We start from the raw sequence: 21,997 nt of genomic DNA, 5'->3' as shown, positions 1-21,997 counted from the left end.
CATTTTCTAATACAAAACACGTTTCGGATTATCGGACTTAGCTTCGTAGGAATCTGTTTGCGTTAGATCTGCTACCATCTCTAACCCATTTGCGTGATACACATGTCTTTGTGGCAAAACATTTTAATTGCACAGAAGCCTTAACACCTCTTTACCATCAGACCTTCCAAACTTTACCGCCTTGTACCTCGTAAGGGGAGATATCTCGACAATCTCATCTGCTTCGCCCGCGGAAGGGTTCAGAACCAGATACGATCCTGGCCCCTTGCTGCCTTCGTACTCAGGCGCAGAAAATATGGTTACAACCTTTCCTCCGTGGTGAACTCTATATCCATCATCAACCGCCTGATGGCTTCTGACCAGCAAGTCCAACCCATTCCTCTCCAAAAACCGAGCTGTCACATCTGCTCCAAAAACCACCCCAGCCCTTCTCTTGCTCTCCTCCGTCCCGAGTATCTCCTCGGGATCAGACCACAAAAGCCCTTTCAGCAGCTCATCTGTATGGGTGTCCGTCATTCTGTATATCTCCTGGAGATTGTCCACCTTGACAGGCGCCTCAGGCAGTCCGCCATGCGTTATAAAAACCTTCTCGTTGACAATTATAGAGATAGGCAATGCCCTGAATGCGTCTTGGAATCTCCGATACACAGAGTCACTGCTAAACGGATATTTCCTCTTCACCTCATCGTAGAAGCCATATACCCTGTTTATATCAGAGAGCTCGTGGTTTCCCCTGGTCAGATGGACACGCCCGGGAAACAGAATCTTCAGAGAGAGGAGCAATGCAAAGTTCTCCACAGAATGTGATCCTCTGTCTACGTAATCTCCGTTGAATATAACCATTCTGTCTTTGTCAAATACCTTGTTCAGGATACTTACAACATCAAAATACTGCCCGTGAGTGTCGCCGAAAATCAGAACTTCCCCGCTGCTTTCAGTATGCACAACATTCTCGCAACCTAGCAAAATGCTTTCCCCTTGTTCAAGAATACTCTCCAGAGTGTCTGCTGGTATGCTTCTTCCGCCAGATATTTCCTTGGATAGCTCGTGCAGACTCTCCAATGTTACACGCTTCTCCAGGTGCTTCTCAACAATCACCTCGCTTAGCTTCATTCTTTTCAACAAGAAAGCCACCTCGGGGCCGGAGCTCCTAGTTACCATCTGGTCATACATCTCTTTATACTCCCTCAGCATCCCCAGCCTGAGATATATTGCACAGATTTTACACAGAACCTTATCGCTCTTGCGGTGCTTCAACGACTCAAGCCCAAAGGCCAGCGATTTCGGGAAGTTCTTTCTTTTGTAGTAGACCACAGAAATGTTATAAGCCAGCAGAGACAGCTGCTCCTCAAGCAGATCGTTCCTGGTGCCGGGCACGACAGACTTTGTAGCTTCCAGAAAGGATGTCTTGTAAATCTCCAGTGCCTCATCGATCATCTGCTTTTTGAACAAGGCATTTGCTTCCTGCCTCTTGAGATCCATTTCTCTGATATCCATTGAAGGGACACTTCTTTTCCTTCATTTATTTAGTAGACCTGCCTGCAGGAGGGGCGTATTCCTTTCCAGCCATCGGGCCTCTGGAATGCAGCAGTGCATTGGTTAGCTTTCCGTTCGGATAAAACCAAGAGTGTTTTGTATGCCACCACTACTCACATAGATATTGTTTATTTTCCGAGGCAGAAAGCAGAGTGTACGGAATAGGAGATGGCAAGCAGACAGCTAACAGCATTTCAAAACAGCATGCCTTGAAATGTAACTCCGGCCAAAGCAGGCCTGTGTCCTAAGAGATGCACTTCTCTACCGTCAACACAGTCTTCAGGATCCTTCTGGGCAGCAGGAGTATCTGGAAAGGGTATGACTTCCCATCTAGAGAAAGCGGAGGTCCCCAGCCCCAGAGAATTGGCTCAAACGGAATACAGGTTCTTAGGATTATAAAGAAGGGCATCCGTTCCTCGAGAGATCTTCTATACGGAAGTTCATGCGGTTTTCGAAGTAGTTGCATGGAATCAGAAGAATATCTCCGTGTCTGTAGGAAATCTTATCGGTCTAACAGGAAACGAGAAGTGCGTCCAGGAGGAAGACTCCATTCCGAGCTTTACGGCTTGCCCAAGACAGGAAAGTACCAGACATCCTGTCTCTCGCAGAAGTCATCCCCGCAAGGCCGGTCATTCTCGATCTTAAGACCTTCACCCCAGTATATGCCCAGGATAACCCCACCTGCACCATAGACCTCTATGCGGTGCGACTATCTTCTGCATCCGCCTCAGGGTGGATCCGTCTGTCCTGTACCAATATGTCGTATAGTTCTGCCCTGGCGAAACCCTCACCTCTTCTTTCTGGAAGGTGAGTCAAATCTGCTTATAAACACAGTTTTGTTCACAATCCTGTTCTCTACCTCTTTCCTTAAAGACTCCTTGAAGTCCACCCCGTCCTTAAGCAGCTTTCCAAACCTATCCTCATACTCATCCAGAAGCTTGAATATAGCCTCCTCAACCCTTATTAGATTTGGATACGCGCTGTTCCTGAACTTCTCCTCACTCAGGAGCTGGAGAGACGATCTGAACAGCCTCTTAGGGTCGGACGCTATCTTCTCAAACTCGTTCATCTTGTCTACAAGCCCCGCTCTTTTCTCCATCAATGACCTTATTGAAAGAAAGAGGTCTTTCTTGGACTCTAACCTTTCAATCGTCCTTGACATCTCTTCGATATCCTCCTCCGTTCTCTTGTAATCCTTCATGTCCTCTCCAAAAACGTCCAGAAGACTTCGGAGCAGACATCTCTTCTTTTCATATATCTCATCTAGCTGTCTTTCCTGCTCTCTTCTGAGATGCTCTCCATACTTTCTCATAAGAGCCATGTTCTCATCACTCAGATCCATCTCAATCTCCTTATACGGCATTCCGAGATATCCCTCCCTCCTTCTTATCTCAGCCTCTAGTCCTCTAAACTCTAAGTCCTTTCTTTCAACCTCCTCTTTATACTTCTTATGTAGGCCCTCAAGAACAAAAATCTTCTGGTCAATCCGAACCTCCGTGTCCTCCTTCGATAGCTGGGATAAAAACACACAAAGTTCTCCATACAATCTGTCTCTGCTTCTTTCCATACCCTCTCTCTTATTCCTCAGCGAATCTCTATACACCTCAAGCTCCCGAAGATTCACCACAGAAACGCAATCCTCGCCCTTCATCGGCATCAGCTCTGTGCACCGGATATCCTCCATACCAATATCGAAGATTTCTCCTTTTATCTGCTCAATTTCCTCAATAACCGTCTCCATCCTCCCCTCAATGCCCTTCTTCAGCACCATTATTCTACCAGACTCATTCTTCACATATTCCCTCACCACAGAAAGATTGCAGAGATCTGGGACCGAGGGCATCGGGACCTCAATATCGGCGCAATTCTTTCTCATCTCGCTCACCAGCGCATCGATCTCTTGTTGCATTTCTAGCTTCCGGTTGCCAACATCTCTGAGGACAGTTTCCATGGTCTCAACTATATGATCAGTCTCATTGCGGAAATAATCAAATGGATCCTCATCCATACGCTCCAAAGGCATTACTGCAAGCATGGCACTGTAGAGCTCCTGGATCTTCTCGTTCATTCTGCTAAGCTGGGAAAACTCCATTCAACTTATTCAGGTAGGGATGAAATTTTTGTCCTCAAGACCTGCATGAGCAGGAGACAGTCTGCCCTGTCACTCTCTAATGCTCCATACATTTCCCTTCATCTCACAGTATTCACAAAGTACATTGAGGAAGTCTTCAATGCCCCCAAGCTCGTTTTGTGCAATCTTTAGCACTTCAGACTTCCTCCAGCTCTTTTTCATCACCAGCATTTCCACTATCTTCCTTCTTCTCTCGTCTCCCGAGCAAACAGCCAGCATACCATTGGCCAGAACTGCCACATTTCCAGGTAGATTTCGTCTTATGGCGTCGGCCTCCAATAGCATCTCCTGTTGGATGCTTTCAACGGTACAGGGCTGGTGCTTTGCAACCAGGGAAGCTATTTCCTGCCCTATATCCACACCATCACATCTTTTTGTATCCTCGCTGAAGCCCCGAAGGTAGAAATACTTTCCGTCCCTTCTACAGAGCTCCTCAGCCAGGAAGTCCTCGTCCCCAACCACTTGGTACACATCCTTGGACAGGACCCTCTCCTTCCCCTCAAACAATTCCAGGATCCCATCCCGAATGCTGTGGAGGCTTTTTTCGTAGAACATATTCGAGAGGACGTATCTTCCATGGATAAAGTTGGTATACCTTGACAGTGCAGCCTTCACTGCATTTTCATCCCTGTACAGCAGAACAAGCTCAGAAAAGTTCACAACCTTAGCATTGATGATGGAGTCCCTTATCTTCATAATAGGCCTTCCGCTGCTTTCGGAAACCGGTAGTTTAGGGATGTCGCCGTATTCCTGGCACATCTCCTTTCTTTTGTACTTCAGCATGACAAACTCCTCGAGATTCATCCTTTTTATGTGGTAGTTGATGTTTTTTCTTCTATGATCTTTCTCTTCACGCGTCTCCGTCTTTCGGAACTGGTATCCGTCAATCTCCCGGGCACTCTTTTCCGTCTCGGGGGATTTGAACTTCGGGTTGAACAGATAGATGCATTCAATCCGCCTCAGAACAACAACCCTCTTGAAGTGGTCTATCTTCCCGTACCACTGGACGGATGATGGGACGGTTCCATGGCTCGCATAGGTGATGGCAATGGGCCTTTTGTCCTTTGCTCCTTGGACTCCCCGCCCTGCCCTTGGAATCCCCATGTCCATCTCCAAGTATTTGAACTGCTGCTTGTGGCGGATTGCTTCAATCCTGAAGTTTGTCTCTGTATTCGGGAGCCTGTACAGCACCACTGGGTCATCCTCTTTAGACAGCTTTATGTCATACTCGGCGACTATCTTCATCAGAAGGATCAAGCAGACAACTATAAATCCTCTCATATATGCAGAAAGTCGTGGCCCTTAATGAATGTCATGGAAAAGATAAAGGAGGTAGAAAGCGAGATGGCAAGGACTCAGAAGAACAAGGCTACGAGCAACCATCTGGGGATTTTGAAGGCTAAGCTGGCCAAACTTAGGAGAGAGCTCATATCGGCGCCGAAGTCCGGATCGTCTGGAGAGGGAGGATTTGACGTTGCAAAGACAGGAATAGCAAGAGTTGGGTTTGTAGGATTCCCGAGTGTTGGGAAGAGCACGCTGATGTCCAAGCTAACGGGGACATTCAGCGCAGTCGCATCATATGAGTTTACGACCCTGACAACGGTCCCCGGGGTGCTGAACTACAACGGAGCAAAGATCCAGATTCTAGACCTCCCTGGGATAATTGAAGGGGCAAAGGACGGTAAAGGCAGGGGAAAGCAGGTTCTAGCAGTTGCAAGGACATGCTCTCTCATCATAGTGTGCCTGGATGTTCTCAAGCCGGTCTCCCACAAGGCTGTGATCGAAAGAGAGCTTGAAGGAGTTGGGATTAGGCTCAACAAGCAGCCTCCGAAGATCAAGATAACGAAGAAGGACAAGGGAGGGGTGACGCTGATTGGAGACAGCCTGGATCTTGCAACAGTAAGAGCTGTGCTTGGAGAGTTCAGGATGTCGAATGCAGAGGTTGTAACGAGCGGGCCATGCACAATCGACGATCTGATTGATGCAATTGAAGGAAATAGAAAGTACGTTCCCTGCATATATGTACTGAATAAAATTGACTCGATCAGTGTGGAGGAACTGGATCTCCTGGACAAGATCCCGCACTCTGTTCCTGTGTGTGCAAATTTTGGGTGGAACTTTGACTCGTTGCTGTCGAAGATGTGGAGCTATCTTGATCTTGTAAGAATATACCCAAAGCCGAAGGGAGAGCCTATCGACTATGAAGAGCCAGTCATCCTCAGAAGCAACAAGAGAAGCGTGGCCGATTTCTGCAATGCAATACACAGGGGGATTCTTGCGAAGTTCAAGCACGCACTGGTGTGGGGAAGCTCTGTCAAGCACAACCCACAGAAGGTTGGAAAGGAGCATATCTTGAACGATAGTGATGTTGTTCAGATTGTTAAAAGTGTCTAGGAGCAATTCAATAAATGTCTTACATCTAGTAGAACTGCTTGACCGGGGCCCTGGGTTTCGGGGATGATGCGTGCATTCAATCTTTGCTTTGGAATCCTGAAATGCAATGATAACAATACCCTTGAAGACAGGAGAGGATGGACAGAGTACCAAGCAAGGACATAGAAAGGATGATAGCCTTCATAAACCATGAGGCGGACGAAAAGATTAAGGAAATGAAGATAAGGGCAACCCAGGAGTACAATGCAGAGAAGGCCAGGATAATCAAGGAAGAGACGTCCCGGATAGAAAATGGATTCTTGATGAAGCAAAAGGAGATTGAGAAAAAAAGACTTATGGCTGAGAGCTCGTTGGCAAACACATACAAGCAGAAGTATCTTGAGGAAAAGGTCAGGATTCTGGACGAGATTTACAACGAGGTCCTGAGAGTATGTTCCAAGAAGCCACTCAACCTTTCTCTGATGGCTCAGTGTATAGAGAAGATGGATGGCAAAGAGTTTATTGTATACTGCAACAAAAAGGACAAGAAGGTGGTCGAGAAGGAGCACAAAAGCGCAGAGATTAGGGAAATGGTGCCTGCAGGAGTAGGTGGAGTTCTCCTGTGCTCAAAAGACTACAGCACGATTGTGGACAACAGCTTTGCATCGAGGCTTGAGACAATTAGAGGTACATTTGAGGCAGAAATCAATAAAGCTATCTTCAAGTGTTTCTGTACAGCTGACTTGTTTTACCGGGACCTAGTATCTGAGACAAGCTCCTTGTTGGATGCCTCAGCTGGGTCTCCAAAGTCCGCCCTGCTATGCTGCTCTAGGGTGTATGTGGGAAATGCCTCGCAGAACGTTGCACCCCTGAATGGATCGCCTATAGGGTCCTTAGCCCTTACAACCTCAACTTCTCCGACAAATGACATGCTCGTCATTTCGCTTTTTATCCGTGCATCGATGTCTTTTATCTGCGAAAACCCCCCAGTCAAGAACACCTTCTTCACTCTATACTTTCGACTGACCTCATCCATTATCTCTGTCAATCCCATCTGGTCCAGCCCTATGATGGAGGGAGAAAAGACTATTTCAGGAATCTTCAGAAGATCCACATTTGCATTCATTCTTCCGATGAAGTGTCCGTTAAGAAGATCAGTAGTATCCGCCACATACGGTTCAAAGTGGGGATCTAGTTCCTTTATTTCATGGACAAGGCCTTTTAAAGACTCCAGAATCTTGTTTTCCTTGTCCAAATCCTCGGCATCCTGAATCTTTTCAATCAGTATCTTCTCGTCAGGAGTCAGCTCCCCCTCCTTAAACCTCACCTGAAACTCATATGTCTTTCTATTCTTCGCATCTCTTCTCAGCTTGCTTCTCATCTCTAGCTCTCTCTTCAGCCCCTGGAACTCCGCCTTCTTCCGGGAGATAAATTCCTCGAGATTCTCCAACTTCTCCCTCTCATCCTCCATGAGCGAAATATGCGAAGATAGCCTTTCCAGACTCCTTTCAACCCTAACCCTAAGTCTATGGAGAGTGGAGTGATACAGGATCTTTTGCTTCTTCTTCTCCTTGATCTCCTCGGCACCCAGCTCGGCATCTGCTGTGCTGAGAAGACGAGCATCAATCTCCGGTACAGCGCTGGAGGCCGAGGGCACCGCACATATCTTTTGCTTCTTATCCGCAGGCCTCTCCCTGAGTACCTCAAGCTCCTCGTCCAGAAAATAGTTTCTTGAGTAGTCTCCCGCTTTCATTTCCTCGAGTATTTCAATAGACTCTCTTCTATAATCTGGAGAGCATCTGAGATGTGGAATCAGAGCCCTGTAGTTCTTCTTGCCGTCAAAAAATTTGTTGAACATCAGTGCAGAAAGATAGTCCCCTGCACTTCTTCCCCCAAAGTTGATCTTATAAACGTCAGCAATCCTTCCCTCTTGGATGACAAGGCACGTGGTTGCAGAATGGGACATGTCCACAATCATACAGTCTTCTGCTCCCAGATTCCATAAGCACGAGTAGTAACTGTCTACCCCGATCTGTATCTTTTCAAATCCATACACGTCAAACAGGAATCTCACAAGCTCCTCGTGGGTTGGATTGAACACCTTTTCCGTGAATATCAGATTCCTCAGCTTCTCAGGCTTCAAGTATCCCAGGATTTTATCGATGACATGCTCCAAGACCTCGAAGTTGGTCACAACGTCTCCATCAAACATAGTTTTGGGAGAAGCGCCCTGAAAGTTCTCTATCGATGACACAGACTTCTGGCGATACAAGACATTCTTGAAAACCATCTGTGGGCTCTCACCACAGTATCCAGCCTTGCACTCATAGGTTCCGTTGTCAATCACTATTGTGTCGGTCTTGCTGTACTTCTCGTACCTGTTCTTGTCCAGAGGATTCCGAAGCTCAAGATACATCCAGGGCCAATAGAAGCAAATCTCTAAAATTCACAGGGATTTAATGTCAAGCAATTTCCTCATATAAAGGCCGAGCTTCTGTACACAACATCGCGTACGGCATAGAACACCCCAGAGTCTCTTCCATCTATCGTCACCCCGTCTCCACTCACCCTGATCCATACACAGTCCTCGACCAGGAGTCCATTCTCTTCCTGTTCAACCCTCATGCTCCCCTCGACGATCATCCTTCGCATCTCGTTGATGTCGGCATGTCCTATAACCATCCTGGGCCCTTCTCCAATGCACCTCACCATATCCCCGTCCCTAACTCCCCTGAAGCTCGCCACAGAATCGGTTCCTATTGCTCGGTAGTTGAGAGCATCAAAGCCTTTGTCCAGCTTCACCATCCCCATCGAAACATCAGACGACAGAATTATTTTACTTCTGCACATGTATACATCCTCAAAGCATGGTAGGTATTTAAATGTATGGTAGAAGAAACGCTCCGTGTCTCCATCCTCTCCAACGCACACAAGCTTCCGAGGAGACAATGTCTCTATTATCATCTTGCAAGAACTCAGGTCCGAAATCCCTACCAGATCAACCTTTTCAACCCTGTATCTCAGGGTAATCCCTTCTCCTCCAACCTCTCTTTCCTCTATCGTTGTCTCTTCCTCAATCTCTTCTTCAGATACCTCCTCTACAGGAAGAATCTCCTTTACAAACAAAGATCTGTCCATGTACTCCCCATAGTCGTCATATGCTCTTCTCCTTGCCACCGATGGAAAGACTTCATCTTCATCCTCACACCATATCTCATGTCTTACCTCGGACCAGTGTGTCTCAACCCCCTCAACATCAGATCCATCGCCTACACTATCTTCCAACACCTCGTCTCCATCCATTCCTTTCTTCTCACTCGCTTTTTCCACCAATCTGAAGTTGTACCACTTCATCGCTCCAGACTCCCTCCTAAGTATTTCGTCCATCCTGGGATCAATAAGAAGAATAACATTGTCCTCATCATTGAACTCGTGGAGAGTAGTTGTAAGCATCGCTCCATGAACACATTCATCAACAACAACTACAACATCAAATCTAGAAACATCCTGGTAGTACTTCATGAACTCAATCCTCTCAAATTCAAATGGATTGACCTTCTCTTCGGAAAACATGGAGGAGACCTTTTCCCCGGCCCATTCAATCATTGACTTTGCCCTTTCGACAAATCTCTGCCCAAAGTACGACAGGCATGCAATCTTTCCGTTTCTTTGAGCCATCAAGCCGTTGAGAATCAGAGCAACCTCCAAGAACCTCGAATATTTGACAGGTAGAACCACCTTTCTTCCAGAATCAAGGGCGCCTCCAACCATATCTCTGAATACATCGTCTCGCTTTGCAATCGAGATGTTCTCTGCCAAGACGTGGTTTCCATTAAACACACACAGACTGCAGTCTCCTATTCCAGAAAAGCTCATCCCATCAAGGTGGTTTTCTTTTCGGTGGTTCACGTTAAACCCGACAATGATTCTCTCAGGCCCCTTGCTGATTTTGTACAAACATCCTCCGATGGAATTCCCGGAGTTATATGCACATATCTCAACGTTGTTGACGGCCGTTGGCTGCGAGTACTTTATCTCTGATATTCTTTCAAAGCACCCGGTATCTACTGAGGACTCCAGGCCCATTCCCCTCAGATGCTCGTCTAGACATATCTTCCCAAGAACCTTAATGGGGACAGATGAGAATACCTTGTTGTAGTAGTTGTTCCGAAGAACGTAAGGCAAGCCCCCGATGCAGTTGATGTTGAAGCTTGTCAAGAGAATAGCATCGCAGGAGAGGATTTGCGGCAGAACGGGAGTGTACATAGACATGTCCATGGCGTATGGCGCCCCACAGTTCACTAGAATTTTTGTATTGTCTATCTCCAGCATATGGCAGTACACACCAGTCTCTGTTTTTATGAGCGGGGTCAGGCTTACAAAGCTAGAGGACATTTCTTGTGGGTAAAAACAAGGACGAAAATAACCGTGCTGCCCTTTTCTATGGATGAAAGCGAAGCCTTGGTGGGGGAGTTTGTTAGGATGTTGATGGACAACCACAGGAGATCGATTCCGACAAGAAAACAGAATGTTAGGGCTCTGCTCAAGGTCAAGCCGAAGGAGATGGCGACGCTTGTAGAGTCTTCCAAGAAGTATTTGGTGAGGCTGGGGCTTGAGTTGGTTGGAATCGATAAAGCAGGCATTGTTGATCTCCCAGTGGCTGAAAAGTACTTCGTCAGAAGGCTTCGGCCCTCGGGTGACACTGCAGTATGGTCGGAAGAGGAGTTCAGAAGACTGGTTATGACATTCGCCCTAGTGATACTGGAGCAGGGATCGGTGGAGATGTCCAGACTATGGTTTTTTCTGCAAAAGACGGAAATGTTTCAAGATGAAGACGATTTCTCTGGGTTCCTGAAGCGAGCAAAGGACCAGGGATATCTCTCTTCTTCCAAGGTCGAGGAGAGCCTCAGCATTGTCCTTGGATGGAGGTACTACTGCGATCTCGGCAGCTTCAGTCCCAGGGAATACTTCTGGAACCGCAGACATTGATACAAAGAAATTTTTTCTCCCTTGCATGGAAGATCTTACGGAAGCCTTTCCGTTGCTCTTGGAAGCCCGAGCGTCTGTGACGCAGGGAGAGTTTGAACACGGGATTGCTATATACAGCGAGCTTCTTGAGAGCATGAACCCCGATGACGAGAAGGTCCCTTATGTTTATATTGAGTATGCCGATGCTCTCATTAAAAGCTCGAACGTGTTTTTCATCGAGGAGATATCCCGGATCAGCGGAAGAAAGGGATTGAATTTGGAAGAAAGAAAGGGTGCCGAGGACGATCTGGAGATTGCATGGAACCTTCTGGAGATATGCAAGAGCGCCTTCAGCATATTGAAGGATTACGCGATGCTGGCAAGAACAAGGTTCCTTCAGGGAGAAATCTGCCTGCTGAATAACGAGTTCCGAGACGGACTGCATGAGCTTGTTGAGTGTGTTGCAGTGATGGACAAGATATATGAGAAGGACTGCTTCAAGTATGCAGATGTGTATCTGTCGCTTGCAAACTGCTATGAGTTTTTGGAGGACTTCGAAATGAGCAAAGAGTATTACGACAAAGCAATAGGAATATACAGGGCTGAGCAGGAAAGAAGGGAGTCTGATGAGGAGAAGAATGAGATTTGCGATGTCATAACCGAGCTTTTGCAAAAGGGGACGGAGCTGAGATACAAGAAGGAGAGGCTTGAGAATGTGGATCTCCCTGACGAGCCTGAGTCGGACGACATGTTTATCGACATAAATGCTTGTAAACGTAATAAAAAATAACCTGTTTTCTGTGTGTTGCAATGATAGCTTTCCTTCGAGTATAAAAAGATTTGCAAGGCCGCCCATGAGATGCTGGACGAGGTGGAGATGTGGCGAATGAAGAAGCTTCTGCGGAATCTTCGTGACAGCCGGGGAAATGGAACGTCGATGATATCGATCATTATTCCTCCCAAGGACCAAATATCCAGAGTCTCAAAGATGCTTACAGATGAATATGGAACAGCATCCAACATCAAGTCAAGAGTGAACAGGCTGAGTGTTCTTGGAGCCATTACTTCTGCACAGAGCAAGCTGAAGCAGTACAGTAAGACGCCACCTAATGGCCTTGGAATATTTGTCGGAACTGTTCTTACGGACCAGAACAAGGAGAAGAAGATCAGTGTTGGGATCGAGCCTATAAAGCCTGTAAATACGTCTCTATACATGTGTGACTCGAAGTTTCATGTGGACGATCTTCTAGCACTTTTCGAGGACGAGGCCAGGTATGGATTTATTGTGATGGATGGGCACTCCACAGTGTTTGCCACTCTTCAGGGAAATGTAAAGACGATTCTGCAGCAAATTCATGTGGACCTTCCGAAGAAGCACGGGAGGGGAGGGCAATCGTCTGTAAGATTTGCGCGTCTTAGAGTCGAGAAAAGAAACGCCTATGTCAAGAAGGTTGGGGAAATAGCAGGGAATCTGTTTCTGACCAACTGTGTTATGAATGTAGAGGGACTAATTTTGGCGGGGCAGTCGGATCTCAAGAACGAGCTAGCCCAGGTGCTGGATAGCCGCATCCAAGTGATAAAAGCGGTCGACACCAACTACGGCGGTGAAAGCGGGCTGAACCAAGCCATTGAGCTGTGCGAGGATGTTCTTAAAGATGTGAAACTGTCCAAGGAGAAGAAGATACTTCAGAGGTTCTTCAACGAGATCAACACGGAGAGCGGCAGATTTTGCTTTACCATGAGAGATACAATGCAATGCCTAGAAATGGGGGCTGTGGAAACGCTTATAGTTTATGAGGGCTTATCTGAGCTCAAGGATGAGGAATTGTTTGTGGACTGGATTGCTGAGAACTATAAGAGCTTTGGGTGCATTCTGGCATTTGTAAGCGACAAGAGTGCAGAGGGGATGCAGTTTATCGAGGGATTTGGGGGAGTGGGGGGAATCCTGAGATATAGGGTTGACATGGAGGATCATCTGGATGGAGACTACTCTTCAGTGGATGATGAGGAGATATTCTGAGGTGGTTGGCTTTCACGGTACAAGCTAGAATAAATTACTCTATTATTCTTTAAGTTTCCTGGTTGTAGCCCTGGATGGAAAACATTTTCCCGTTGCAGGAAAGTGTCGAGATTGAGGAGATCTATGGGAGCAAAAGGCCGAATGCAAATCCTCCTAAGGGTCCCAGGGCATTTAAAATGAGAAGTGGAGTCTGCAGCTTTACGGATGTCGAGACGTATCAAGTGAAATCACCGGGCTGGTTCAGGAAGGGTGATCTAAGCGCATTGGAGTTGGTTAGCATGAATAGAGTTATTCTGGGGGTCGGAAAGGAAAGATATATGCAGACCAGGGACAGAATAGTCAGTGGTTACGAGGATGGGTGTCGGCCGATGACCATTGGAAAAGCCTTGATGCTGACGGACATGGATCTGCATTCGTTGTTGGAGGTCTTTTCGTTTGTTGAGAGATGGGGGCTAATCAATCATCGGAGTCTCCTTGAAAAGGAGATCAGGTACTTTGAGACGCATAAAGGCGAGAATACATCTCCTCCAGAAGAAAGCCCGAAGAAAGAGGGTCAGGGGAAAGTGGTTGACTTAAAAGAACATCTGGAGAAATCGTCATGCAGCTGTGGTGGAAGGGCCTCCTTTTTCACAAGATCCCTCGTGCTTAGATGCGCTGAGTGTATCGACAACGGTGTCTATCCGCAAGAGTCTCTAAAATCAGACTTTTTCCCGGCCACCGAGTCTCTGCTCAGGAACATGTGGTCTAGAAAGGAGGAGTTTCTTCTACTGGAGGGAATTAATAGGTTTGGGGACGAGTGGGACTCTGTCAGCCGCCATGTGCAAACAAAGACAAAAGAGCAGTGCATATTCCACTTCCTCAGGCTGCCGACACTGGAAAACACACTTTCCAAGGGCGACTTTTCCATCGGAAGGCTGTTTGAAACGGCAGATAATCCTGTGATGTGCCTCATTGTCCTGATATGCGGAATTGTTCACCCAAGGGTTGCATCTGAGTGTGCGAGGACTGCTATCAAGCACATTAATAGATGCTCCCAGGACATGGTCATCCAGTATATACTGGACGCCGGAAAAGAAAAGGCGGGCGAGCAAAGGGACCTGGAGAAAAGGAAGATAGAGAGGCTTAGGAATGTAATGTGTGAGGCATTGCTCAACAAGATCAAGATGAAGATAGGAACTTATAAAGAGCTGTACTTATCTACACAGAGGGTGCGCAACGAGTTAGTTGCATTGAGAAGGAGCCTTGCTGAGGAGATAAACTTTGCTGGAGACGAGTGAGTCATTAAACGATTTGTCTGTCGATCAATTGTTTCATAATTTGAGCCTCTGGTTTATTTTTCTGGATTTGGCCAAACAACATGGGGATTACAACTCAGCTTGTCCAGAGCATTCTTCTTGGCGAAATGTGTGTGTTCACATTCATGTTGCTTCCGATATCAAAAGGGCTCAAGAAGAGTATGATGAAGCTTTTCCAGACATCAAAAGTCTACAGAGGATTTCTTCACATACTCTATGTCTTGTTTGCAATGATCCTTGTGATGTTTGTTGACTCTGCATACAAGATCTACACGGGGGAAGATCAGGCCAATCCGTTTGTGCTGTACCAGGCAGAAAGAAACATGTATCTGACTGGATTTACCTTGTTTCTGGCTGTTATATTCCGGATGTTTATTAGGATGATGTGCATGCTCTTCAGGGAGGAGGAATCTGCACTGCTCCTCAGAAAGCAGTCGATGAACCAAAAGAAGTATGTTGAAGAGATGCTGGAGGAGAATGCAAAGAAAGGCGGGAAGATAGACGACCTAGAGGCAGAGATCACAGACCTGAAGAAAAGGATCTCGTCTGGAGATATTTTGATAAAGCAGCTGAAGAACAACCAGAACGAGTACTTCAATCTGCTGGACAAGTACAACAGGCTGAGAGAACAAGTGCAAATGGAATCCAAGAAGTCTAAATAAAACTATTGATAAGATTGTGAAAGATGGCCGAAAATTTCCCCCGGACGATGAAGGAAAAGATCTACAAGGCATTTACTCGAGAAGGCGGCGTGATGCTTTCTCCAGAGGCATTGGAGTATCTTGAAGGCAGCATCAGGGGAGAGGCAATGCTGAAGGGTGTGTCTACAGAATACATACGGAGAAACGGGCCTGAGCTTGCCGACCTATGTCTAATTCGGGAGATTGTGGAATCCTTTGATGCCAAGCAAGATATTTACAACATCTTAAACCAGGAGTTCAGAGAACCAAATAGCCTATTGAAGTACAGACGCCTGGTGGAAAAAATGGGAAGGGAGATTACGCCTATATACCTGCTGGGCGACGAATGCAGCACCATCTTTGGATGTTATTATAAAGACAAGGACGGGAGGGAAGTTCTCGAGGACGACGGAGATGTGATTCCTCTGGACATGAGTGGATGCAGCGGAGACGTATTTCTCTGCGACAACATTTTTATTGGAATAGAGGGGAAAAAGACGGACGGGAGATTTGTAGGGCTGAAAGTGCATCTCCCTGGCATAGATAAAGGGGTCTGCAGGATGCCTAGGCTGGCGGAGAAGGATCTCAAGGTATTGTTTTTTTCCGACTTTCAAATGAGCGAAATTAATGGAAGAATCCTAAGAAAGATTCTGAGCAAAGTACAGGCAGACATTGTTGTAATTATGGGGAAGCTCTGTCTTGGAAGACTCTCTAGCATTTCGTACACCAACTTTGTAAATGGGTTCAGGCTAAACGGCATCCGAACGCAGGTTCCAGACATCATTCTCTGTCCGGATGCAGACGATGTCTATCCATCATTTCTTCCAAAGGAAATACAGGTGCCAGAAGAGTGTAGTAAGGTCATCAAGGCCGCAAGTAATCCGTTTACACTCGAAACCAGAAGATGTTCAATAGGAGTTATTAGAGAGGATATATTCAAATATAAGGAGAGGGGTGTTTTTATTGGGAGAAATTACGTAGATTCCTTTGTGGAGACCGTTCTGTCGCAATCCAGCTTTAACCCATTTGGAATTTCGAACCTAGATGTCGATAGAACCCCTGATGTATTTGTTGTAGGGCAGGATTTCTATCCATTTGTTACATCAGTGAAGGGAGTGACATTTATTTCCTGCCCCAGCTTCAAGGACGAAATGTCCTTCGTATCTTATGACCTTTCTTCTGGGGATGCCACTGTTCTTAACTCTAAGCATGTTCTAACGTAGCTTGCCTGGAAGGCCTCCGGATTCAGGGCTGCATGGAGAGGAAGTCTAGCCCAGGAAGCCTTTTTCCACCCAGCAGCTTCATCAGCACCCCTCCTCCGGTAGATACATAAGTAAAGGCATCATAGCTACCAAACAATCTGATTGCGCCTGCAGTCTCCCCTCCTCCGCAGAAAGACTTCTTCCCTTCTCCTTTAAGACTCTCCAAGGCACTCACCAAAGCCTCCGTTCCCCTCGAGAAACTTTGTTCTTCATACATTCCGGGAGGGCCATTCCAAAACACGGCCTTTGCCTTAGAAACTTCTCTCCTTAGCATTTCTATAGTTTCCGGGCCTATGTCCATTGCACTCCCCTCAGGGGGGATGTTGCTAGTTGTTTGTACGCTGTCGTTGCAAACAACCGTGAAGTCAGATGGAAGGATAATCCTTGTTTTGTGCTCCTCACAGATCTTATGTATCCTCTTTACTTCCTCTTCAGAAACACTTTCTCCTATGCTCTTTCCAACCTCCTTTCCCAATATGTATCTAATGAATGGAAATGCCAGTCCTCCGGTAACAAATAAGCTTCCTGTTTTCTGTCCAAGAGATTCCAGCAGCTTGATCTTGTCGGACACTTTCTTTCCTCCCAGTATCATAAGATCCACCCTTTCCTCCATGATTTCCTTAGTAAAGTTCAACTCTTTCTGGACCAGAAGCCCAGAGAATGAAGGAAGCCCGGTTCTCTGTATAGACCCGCATTCTCTATGCAGACATCCGAATGCATCTATAACAGCAACATCCATATTGTCTACGAATACATTTCTGTACTGATCAACAGCATCCTTGTCGCCGGCGTCTTCCTCTGCGGAATAAAACCTGAGGTTCTCCAGGAGTATCCATGGACTTTGCACATTCCCAACATCCCACAGGTCGCAGAAATCCAACTCTACGCCAAGTTCCTCCCAGAGGCGCGCCTTTAGTACTGAGTAGACAGGCCTCAGGGAAAGCTCCTTGGAATACTTCCCCTTGGGTCTTCCAAGGTGACTTCCAATAATCACTCTCCTGGGATTCCTAGAATGAAGAAGTCTGATTGTTGGAAGCACAGAAGTTATTTTGAAGTCGTTCAGAACCACAGAGTCCAATATCGGCACATTGAAGTCCACCCGGAGAAATACCCGTTTTCCCTCAATCTCCGCATTGCTAATTGTTTTCATAATTCTCAAAACAAGTCAACATATTGTAGCCGCCAGTCAAGATGTCCAAACAAACAACTAGCAAACATTTAATTTACTTCCGATCCAGCAATTTCTCTCAGGCCCTCAATAATGTCTGCATTGGTACAAGTCGATACATCTCCAGGCGGATCTCCGGCCAGGATACTTTTCAGGACTCTTCTCATGATCTTTCCAGTTGCAGTCTTGGGAATACCTTCACAGAAGTAGATTCTTTTTGCATTAACAAACTTTCCGATCTTGCTTCTCAGAGTTGTTCTCAGAGACGCTCTTACTCCTTCATGAGATGTTTTCCTGTCTTTCAAGACCACAAAAATGCAAAGGGCCTGCCCAGTAATATCGTCGCTTTCTGCAACAGCTGCTGCCTCAGCTATATGCGGATCCGTACATGCCGCGCCTTCGACCTCTGCCGTGCTAATCCTGTGTCCAGAGACATTTATCACGTCGTCAGCTCTTCCTCTGATCCACACATGTCCATCAGAATCTTTATATCCTTCGTCGCCCGTGAAGTAGAATCCCTTGTAGAAAAAATATCCCTTTCTGAATCTCTCCGGGTTTCCTAGAATCCCTCTGGTTATCCCAGGCCAGGAACCCTTGAGAAGAACACGCCCTAACTCATAGGCCTTCGCTTCGACAACACAGTCGCTTCTAGAGCTCGGATCCGCAATAACAACCTCTTGGCCTAAAAATGGAAGACAGGCACACTCAGGCTTTATGTCTACGGCGTGCGGAATAGGCGCAATCAGAATCCCACCAGATTCAGTTTGCCAATATGTATCAATAACAGGACAGCCGTTGAAGTTCTCACTAAACCACAGATGGGCATTCTTATTTATCGGCTCTCCAACAGATCCGAGAATTCTCAGGGAAGACAGGTCATAGTTGTGATCAAGGGGTGTTGTGGAAAAATGCTTCCTCAGCATCCTTATAACTGTAGGCGCAGTGTACAACTGAGTTATTCTATACTTTTCGACCATCTTGAAGAGCCTGTAATACGAAGGATAGAAGGGCGTTCCTCCAAATACAACGGTCGTGATTCCATTCAACAGCGGCCCGTAAATGACATATGTATGCCCTGTGATCCATCCTATGTCTGCCGTACAGGCAAAAACATCGTTTTCTTGAAGATCAAAGCATATTTTGGAAGTAAGCATCGCATACACCAGATACCCACCGGCCGTGTGGATAATTCCTTTTGGCTTTCCTGTACTTCCACTTGTGTACAGATAGAAAAGTCTGTCCTCTGCATTGACCGAGACACAGGGAATGAATTCATTCTCCCTCTTCAAAACCTTTGACCATATCAGAATCCTTCCTCCAATCCCATCCAGTGAATCTAAGATCTTTCTCTCGTCCAGAAATGTGTCGAAGACTAGAACAGGAATTGATTTTCCCTTGAGCGCTACCCTTGTGTTCTCAAGGAAGTTCATGGTGGAGTCTTGCCTTGCAACGACGTCCTGGACTATTAAAAGCTTGGCATTCGAGTCGTTAAGCCGTAGAGCCACGCTGCTTGCACTAAATCCTCCGAAGATTGCATTATGCACAAGACCAAGCCTAGCACATGCAAGTGCAGAAAACACTGCATACGGGGACATTGCCATATACATAGCAACCGTATCTCCCTTCTCAAGACCTTCGTCCTTAAGTATGGTACAGATCCTTATAACTTCATCAAGGACGTCTTTGAATGTGTAGTAGACCGACTCCCCATCGTTTCCCTCATAAATAACCGCGACTTTGTCCGGGCTGCAGGCCGCATGTCTATCAACGCAATTATAGCATGCATTCAACATACCTCCTTCGAACCACCTTGAGTTCTCAAAGTCATTGTTGTAAACCCTGTCAAACATCCTGTCCCACTTCAAAAGCACCTTTGCTTGCTCTCCCCAAAAACCCTCTTTATCCTCAATAGATCTCTTGTACAATCCCTCATACTCGCTTCTGTCCATTTGCGAGGGTCATCATGTCCTGGCCATTATATTGAGCTCTAACTCCGCCGGATTCGCAAACCTGAGAAAAATTTTGCTCCTTCTGTCCTCACATCACACATGACTCAGCATCTCTCAAAGTTCCTGTAAAGTTCCTTGAGTGTCACAACAAGGCCAAAACACTCCAGAGCCCTTGCCGTCCCGATTATCCTTCTCTTGAGGATATTGAATAGTTTCGTAGACATTTCTACTCCGGAGTAGAGTGTGGATACCACGTCAATGATGTTTTTCAGCGTCTCATACTCGGAGCTCCTTCTGATCTCAAACCCAGACCACAGCTCAGGAGCGTCGATGCAAATGGTTGATATAATAGGAATACCGACGATATGCTCCTCAATCACCTCTATCGAAAAGTAGTCATTGAGCAGCGCCCTTGTTTTGTCATCCATCTTGCACCTGAGGCGAACGAGTGTCCTTTTCTTTTCGAAATTGCCAAAGTCATTGATCAGAGATTGGTAGAGATATTCCTTGAGCAAGGGTACAGTCTTGCAGTTGAGGAGTGACGATCCATGCTGAACCAGGATGGTATCTCTGTCTTTCACTCCGACATAGCTCAGGGACCTGAAAAAGGTAGTATCAACATCAACTATCTCCAGTCTCAGCTTACTGAGAGAAAAAAGTCTGAACTCTCTCCTTTCCGTTGTTTCCTTTTCCAAGCACTCTGCAATAGACTGTGACGTAGGATCTGAATACACTTTGATTGGGCTTTGAAAGCTGTCCTTTGGAAGCGGTTTCAGCGGCTTCTGCTCATAGTCGAGCTTACTTAGTCTTTCCGCAATACATTTGCATAGCCTCTGGGTCATAGACTCCTCGTTGGAGAAAAGCACCTCTCTCTTGCTCGGATGAACATTAACATCGACCATGCTCTTCTCCACATAGAGCTCCAAGTATATAAGGGGCTGCTTCTGTGGAGGAAGGATGTCCTTGTACACCTTGAATAGAGACTCCTTCATCTCTTGGCTCACAACAAGCCTTCCATTTACAAAGAGGACAAGCATGCCTTTCCTCAGGCAGAACTGCTGCGTCGAAAATATAACAAGGTACTCTTTATCCGATACAAAGAGCAGCTTGCCATCTGCCTTGTAAAGTTCGTTCAGCATCCCGACCTTTCTCTTGACTCTATCTTCATTGGAATATCCGTCCTCTCCGACGCATACTCTAGACTTAGGCAGCTCCTGTAGCTTCTCCCCATAAAATAGCTCAAAGGAAATCCTGCTGTTGAACACAGAGTACATTCCCACCAGCCACATCATTTCTCGAATCTCCTCCCTTTTCTTTGAAAAATGCTTTTCTCTGACCTTGTTATTGTAGAAGATATTCTTGATCTCAACAATGGTTCCATCCTTCATCCCGACGCCTTTTATTGTTATCATTTCTGTGTCTCTGTATACAGCCTCATAGCCAATCTCGCCTTCTCTCCTCTTGCTTCTGACCTTGATTCTGGCACATCGGCTTATCGAAGACAATGCCTCTCCGCGGAATCCATAGGAGGACAACGAAAAGAGCTCTTCCTCCTTGGTGAGCTTTGAGGTACAGTATTGCTTGCATAGGAGTTCAAAATCGCTTTCGTGTATTCCATCTCCATCGTCCTCGACCGTAAGCGTAAGTCCATCCTGCTCCATCTTGATCGTTATGTGGGTGGAGTTCGCGTCAAGAGAGTTTTCGATTGTTTCCTTCAGGATGTTATAGGGCCTTGTGATGACTTCTCCTGCAGAGATTCGAGAAATCACGTCGCTAGGAAGTCTTTTTATCTCCATTCGAAGAGGGTACGCGTTTACTGGTAAGAGCCCTTATTCTGCAAATGCGCCTTCTCAGGGCATAGGGCTTCGACCCTTCCTTGCCGGGTAATAAACATCTGAATGTTATGGAGCACTTTGGAGGTGCCCCGAAAATGAGGGATTTTGTAACAGGAACCACGGTTGTTTCGTTCAGGTACAGGGATGGTATCATAATGGGAGCAGACACGAGAGGATCTTACGGGCGGCTTGCAAAGCTTAGCGGAGTTCAGAGGATATTCAAGGTCGGGGACCAGACACTTCTGGGAATGTCTGGGGAGATAAGCGACATGCAGTACTTGGTCAAAACACTAACCATACTGACTCAAGAAGACAATAGAAGAATAGATCCAAAAGGCTACCACAAGATGATCCAGAGGATACTTTATTCTGCCCGGAGTAAGATCAGTCCCCTGAATCTGAGTGTTTGTGTGGGGGGATTAAATGCAGCATCTGATGGCGACAGAAGAACCCATACTAGGGAGAAGATGCTCGGATGTGTCAACCACCTAGGGAACTTCTACTTTTCGGATGTGGTATGCACGGGAATAGGGGGCTATCTCGTTCTTCCATTTCTTAGGAATAGGGTGGAGGGAAGAGAGGAGGAAATAGCAAGAGAGGAGGCCATAGGTCTTGTTGAAGAGGCGATGAGGATCTTGTGCTATAGGGACTGTAATGCATCGAATGAAATACAGGTCGGATATGTTGATGATCAGGGAGTTCACATATCAGATCCATATCAGATCAAGACCAACTGGGATGTTGGGCTAAGAGAGGATGAAATTGTTATTGAATAAACAA

General features: G+C 46.4%; 16 protein-coding genes across 16 annotated transcripts; 8 read left to right on the top strand and 8 right to left on the bottom strand.

The window, feature by feature from the left end:
• Positions 1–123: 123 nt before the first annotated feature.
• ECU05_0440 (uncharacterized protein) lies at positions 124–1,497 on the bottom strand (the record flags this gene model as incomplete). Its single annotated transcript, NM_001041251.1, has 1 exon — positions 124–1,497. The coding sequence occupies one exon, from the start codon at positions 1,495–1,497 to the stop codon at positions 124–126; it is 1,374 nt and encodes a 457-aa protein (NP_597385.1).
• An 826-nt stretch (positions 1,498–2,323) lies between these two features.
• On the bottom strand, positions 2,324–3,628 carry ECU05_0430 (uncharacterized protein; the record flags this gene model as incomplete). Its single annotated transcript, NM_001041250.1, has 1 exon — positions 2,324–3,628. The coding sequence occupies one exon, from the start codon at positions 3,626–3,628 to the stop codon at positions 2,324–2,326; it is 1,305 nt and encodes a 434-aa protein (NP_597384.1).
• Positions 3,629–3,697: 69 nt separating this feature from the next.
• On the bottom strand, positions 3,698–4,912 carry ECU05_0420 (uncharacterized protein; the record flags this gene model as incomplete). The annotated part of the gene is made up of 1 exon (NM_001041249.2): positions 3,698–4,912. The coding sequence occupies one exon, from the start codon at positions 4,910–4,912 to the stop codon at positions 3,698–3,700; it is 1,215 nt and encodes a 404-aa protein (NP_597383.2).
• A 60-nt stretch (positions 4,913–4,972) lies between these two features.
• ECU05_0410i (GTP-binding protein RBG1) lies at positions 4,973–6,061 on the top strand (the record flags this gene model as incomplete). The annotated part of the gene is made up of 1 exon (NM_001041248.1): positions 4,973–6,061. One exon carries the CDS (start codon positions 4,973–4,975, stop codon positions 6,059–6,061), a length of 1,089 nt encoding a protein of 362 aa, NP_597382.1.
• A 727-nt stretch (positions 6,062–6,788) lies between these two features.
• Positions 6,789–8,456, bottom strand: ECU05_0400 (uncharacterized protein; the record flags this gene model as incomplete). The annotated part of the gene is made up of 1 exon (NM_001041246.1): positions 6,789–8,456. One exon carries the CDS (start codon positions 8,454–8,456, stop codon positions 6,789–6,791), a length of 1,668 nt encoding a protein of 555 aa, NP_597380.1.
• A 59-nt stretch (positions 8,457–8,515) lies between these two features.
• On the bottom strand, positions 8,516–10,435 carry ECU05_0390 (uncharacterized protein; the record flags this gene model as incomplete). Its single annotated transcript, NM_001041245.1, has 1 exon — positions 8,516–10,435. The coding sequence occupies one exon, from the start codon at positions 10,433–10,435 to the stop codon at positions 8,516–8,518; it is 1,920 nt and encodes a 639-aa protein (NP_597379.1).
• Positions 10,436–10,483: 48 nt separating this feature from the next.
• On the top strand, positions 10,484–11,029 carry ECU05_0380 (uncharacterized protein; the record flags this gene model as incomplete). The annotated part of the gene is made up of 1 exon (NM_001041244.2): positions 10,484–11,029. One exon carries the CDS (start codon positions 10,484–10,486, stop codon positions 11,027–11,029), a length of 546 nt encoding a protein of 181 aa, NP_597378.2.
• A 25-nt stretch (positions 11,030–11,054) lies between these two features.
• On the top strand, positions 11,055–11,798 carry ECU05_0370 (uncharacterized protein; the record flags this gene model as incomplete). Its single annotated transcript, NM_001041243.1, has 1 exon — positions 11,055–11,798. One exon carries the CDS (start codon positions 11,055–11,057, stop codon positions 11,796–11,798), a length of 744 nt encoding a protein of 247 aa, NP_597377.1.
• A 69-nt stretch (positions 11,799–11,867) lies between these two features.
• ECU05_0360 (translation termination factor eRF1) lies at positions 11,868–13,028 on the top strand (the record flags this gene model as incomplete). The annotated part of the gene is made up of 1 exon (NM_001041242.1): positions 11,868–13,028. One exon carries the CDS (start codon positions 11,868–11,870, stop codon positions 13,026–13,028), a length of 1,161 nt encoding a protein of 386 aa, NP_597376.1.
• A 74-nt stretch (positions 13,029–13,102) lies between these two features.
• Positions 13,103–14,305, top strand: ECU05_0350 (uncharacterized protein; the record flags this gene model as incomplete). The annotated part of the gene is made up of 1 exon (NM_001041241.1): positions 13,103–14,305. One exon carries the CDS (start codon positions 13,103–13,105, stop codon positions 14,303–14,305), a length of 1,203 nt encoding a protein of 400 aa, NP_597375.1.
• Positions 14,306–14,385: 80 nt separating this feature from the next.
• ECU05_0340 (uncharacterized protein) lies at positions 14,386–14,985 on the top strand (the record flags this gene model as incomplete). The annotated part of the gene is made up of 1 exon (NM_001041240.1): positions 14,386–14,985. The coding sequence occupies one exon, from the start codon at positions 14,386–14,388 to the stop codon at positions 14,983–14,985; it is 600 nt and encodes a 199-aa protein (NP_597374.1).
• Positions 14,986–15,032: 47 nt separating this feature from the next.
• ECU05_0330 (uncharacterized protein) lies at positions 15,033–16,226 on the top strand (the record flags this gene model as incomplete). The annotated part of the gene is made up of 1 exon (NM_001041239.2): positions 15,033–16,226. One exon carries the CDS (start codon positions 15,033–15,035, stop codon positions 16,224–16,226), a length of 1,194 nt encoding a protein of 397 aa, NP_597373.2.
• Positions 16,227–16,248: 22 nt separating this feature from the next.
• On the bottom strand, positions 16,249–17,415 carry ECU05_0320 (phosphoglycerate kinase; the record flags this gene model as incomplete). Its single annotated transcript, NM_001041238.1, has 1 exon — positions 16,249–17,415. The coding sequence occupies one exon, from the start codon at positions 17,413–17,415 to the stop codon at positions 16,249–16,251; it is 1,167 nt and encodes a 388-aa protein (NP_597372.1).
• A 68-nt stretch (positions 17,416–17,483) lies between these two features.
• Positions 17,484–19,382, bottom strand: ECU05_0310 (acetylcoenzyme A synthetase; the record flags this gene model as incomplete). The annotated part of the gene is made up of 1 exon (NM_001041237.1): positions 17,484–19,382. The coding sequence occupies one exon, from the start codon at positions 19,380–19,382 to the stop codon at positions 17,484–17,486; it is 1,899 nt and encodes a 632-aa protein (NP_597371.1).
• Positions 19,383–19,486: 104 nt separating this feature from the next.
• Positions 19,487–21,178, bottom strand: ECU05_0300 (uncharacterized protein; the record flags this gene model as incomplete). The annotated part of the gene is made up of 1 exon (NM_001041236.1): positions 19,487–21,178. One exon carries the CDS (start codon positions 21,176–21,178, stop codon positions 19,487–19,489), a length of 1,692 nt encoding a protein of 563 aa, NP_597370.1.
• A 134-nt stretch (positions 21,179–21,312) lies between these two features.
• ECU05_0290 (uncharacterized protein) lies at positions 21,313–21,993 on the top strand (the record flags this gene model as incomplete). The annotated part of the gene is made up of 1 exon (NM_001041235.2): positions 21,313–21,993. One exon carries the CDS (start codon positions 21,313–21,315, stop codon positions 21,991–21,993), a length of 681 nt encoding a protein of 226 aa, NP_597369.2.
• Between the last annotated feature and the right edge of the window lie 4 nt (positions 21,994–21,997).

The sequence above is a fragment of the Encephalitozoon cuniculi genome, chromosome V (assembly GCF_000091225.2).
Source record: "Encephalitozoon cuniculi GB-M1 chromosome V, complete sequence".
Lineage (NCBI taxonomy): Eukaryota > Fungi > Microsporidia > Unikaryonidae > Encephalitozoon > Encephalitozoon cuniculi.
The sequence above is the reverse complement of the archived record's forward strand: the minus strand, read 5'-3'. Positions and strand labels throughout refer to the sequence as shown.